Below are 922 nucleotides of genomic sequence, written 5' to 3' on the forward strand. Positions count from 1 at the left end.
TTTTTTTTTTTTTTTTTTTTTTTTTAACACAACTTATCACGCTTAAAATTTTCTTACTATTTTCATGTATAAAAACTTACGAGTTTCGATATCTAAATAACATATTTTATTTCATAAATCCGCGAATTTGTCTCTTAATGCTCATAATATCGTATCCAGGTGTATTTCTAAGGATTAAAAGTATAAATAAATTGATCGATTTACTGAAGTTGACGAAAATTCCGAATAAAAGCAAATATCAATGGAAGAGGGGACTTTCTGTGCATGTAAAAAGATTATCGCATTAAAAGTTTGTAGTCTCTTATGTGTTCGTTATATTGCCAAATGTGATAAAATCTCCGTAAATTTGTTGCATTTCGCATAGTAAGTGAATATACGTATTTGGCTGAATACACTTACCTGATGCCATAGACAATTGGATTATAAACAGCGTTGGCTTTAGCGAATACCGATCCCCAGATCGTAAAGAGCGGTGTGAGTTTTGCCAAATCGAAGATACCAGCCCAATTGATAACTAAATACGGTGTCCAAGCCATGAACCATAAGGAGATTGTCATTAGAGCCACCTAATGAAGTATGTTTGAATAATACTTATTAACATTGTCAGATGTATTATTAAATATGTTATTTTTTTTTGTTTACATTTACATTTATTTCTTAAGATCTGAATAATTATAACAATAGGCTAATAGGATATTTTATCGCTGTTCATCCATATTAGAATAATAATAATCATTATTAGTTTTCTTGTAACGTGTGCTTAATTGCGAAAATTACCAAACACATAACAATCATTAATATCTAAAGTGTTTTTATAACTTATGCATTACATAAATTCAGTTGCCAAATTGATTTAATGTATATTTCTTATTTATATTTCAAAATAAATGAATTGATCTATATATATATAATATCGTGCAAT

General features: G+C 27.9%; 1 protein-coding gene across 1 annotated transcript in view; it reads right to left on the reverse strand.

Moving 5' to 3' along the window:
- Window positions 1-922, reverse strand: part of Lop1 (long wavelength sensitive opsin 1) — a 7,828-nt gene that overhangs the window by 968 nt on the left and 5,938 nt on the right. The window contains exon 5 of the mRNA XM_011498208.1: window positions 400-566. Within this exon, the coding sequence (XP_011496510.1) occupies window positions 400-566 (167 nt within the window). The remainder of the gene's footprint in view (window positions 1-399; window positions 567-922) is intronic.

Source organism: Ceratosolen solmsi, unplaced genomic scaffold (genome assembly GCF_000503995.2).
Source record: "Ceratosolen solmsi marchali unplaced genomic scaffold, CerSol_1.0 scaffold14, whole genome shotgun sequence".
In the NCBI taxonomy this organism is placed as follows: Eukaryota; Metazoa; Arthropoda; class Insecta; order Hymenoptera; family Agaonidae; genus Ceratosolen; species Ceratosolen solmsi.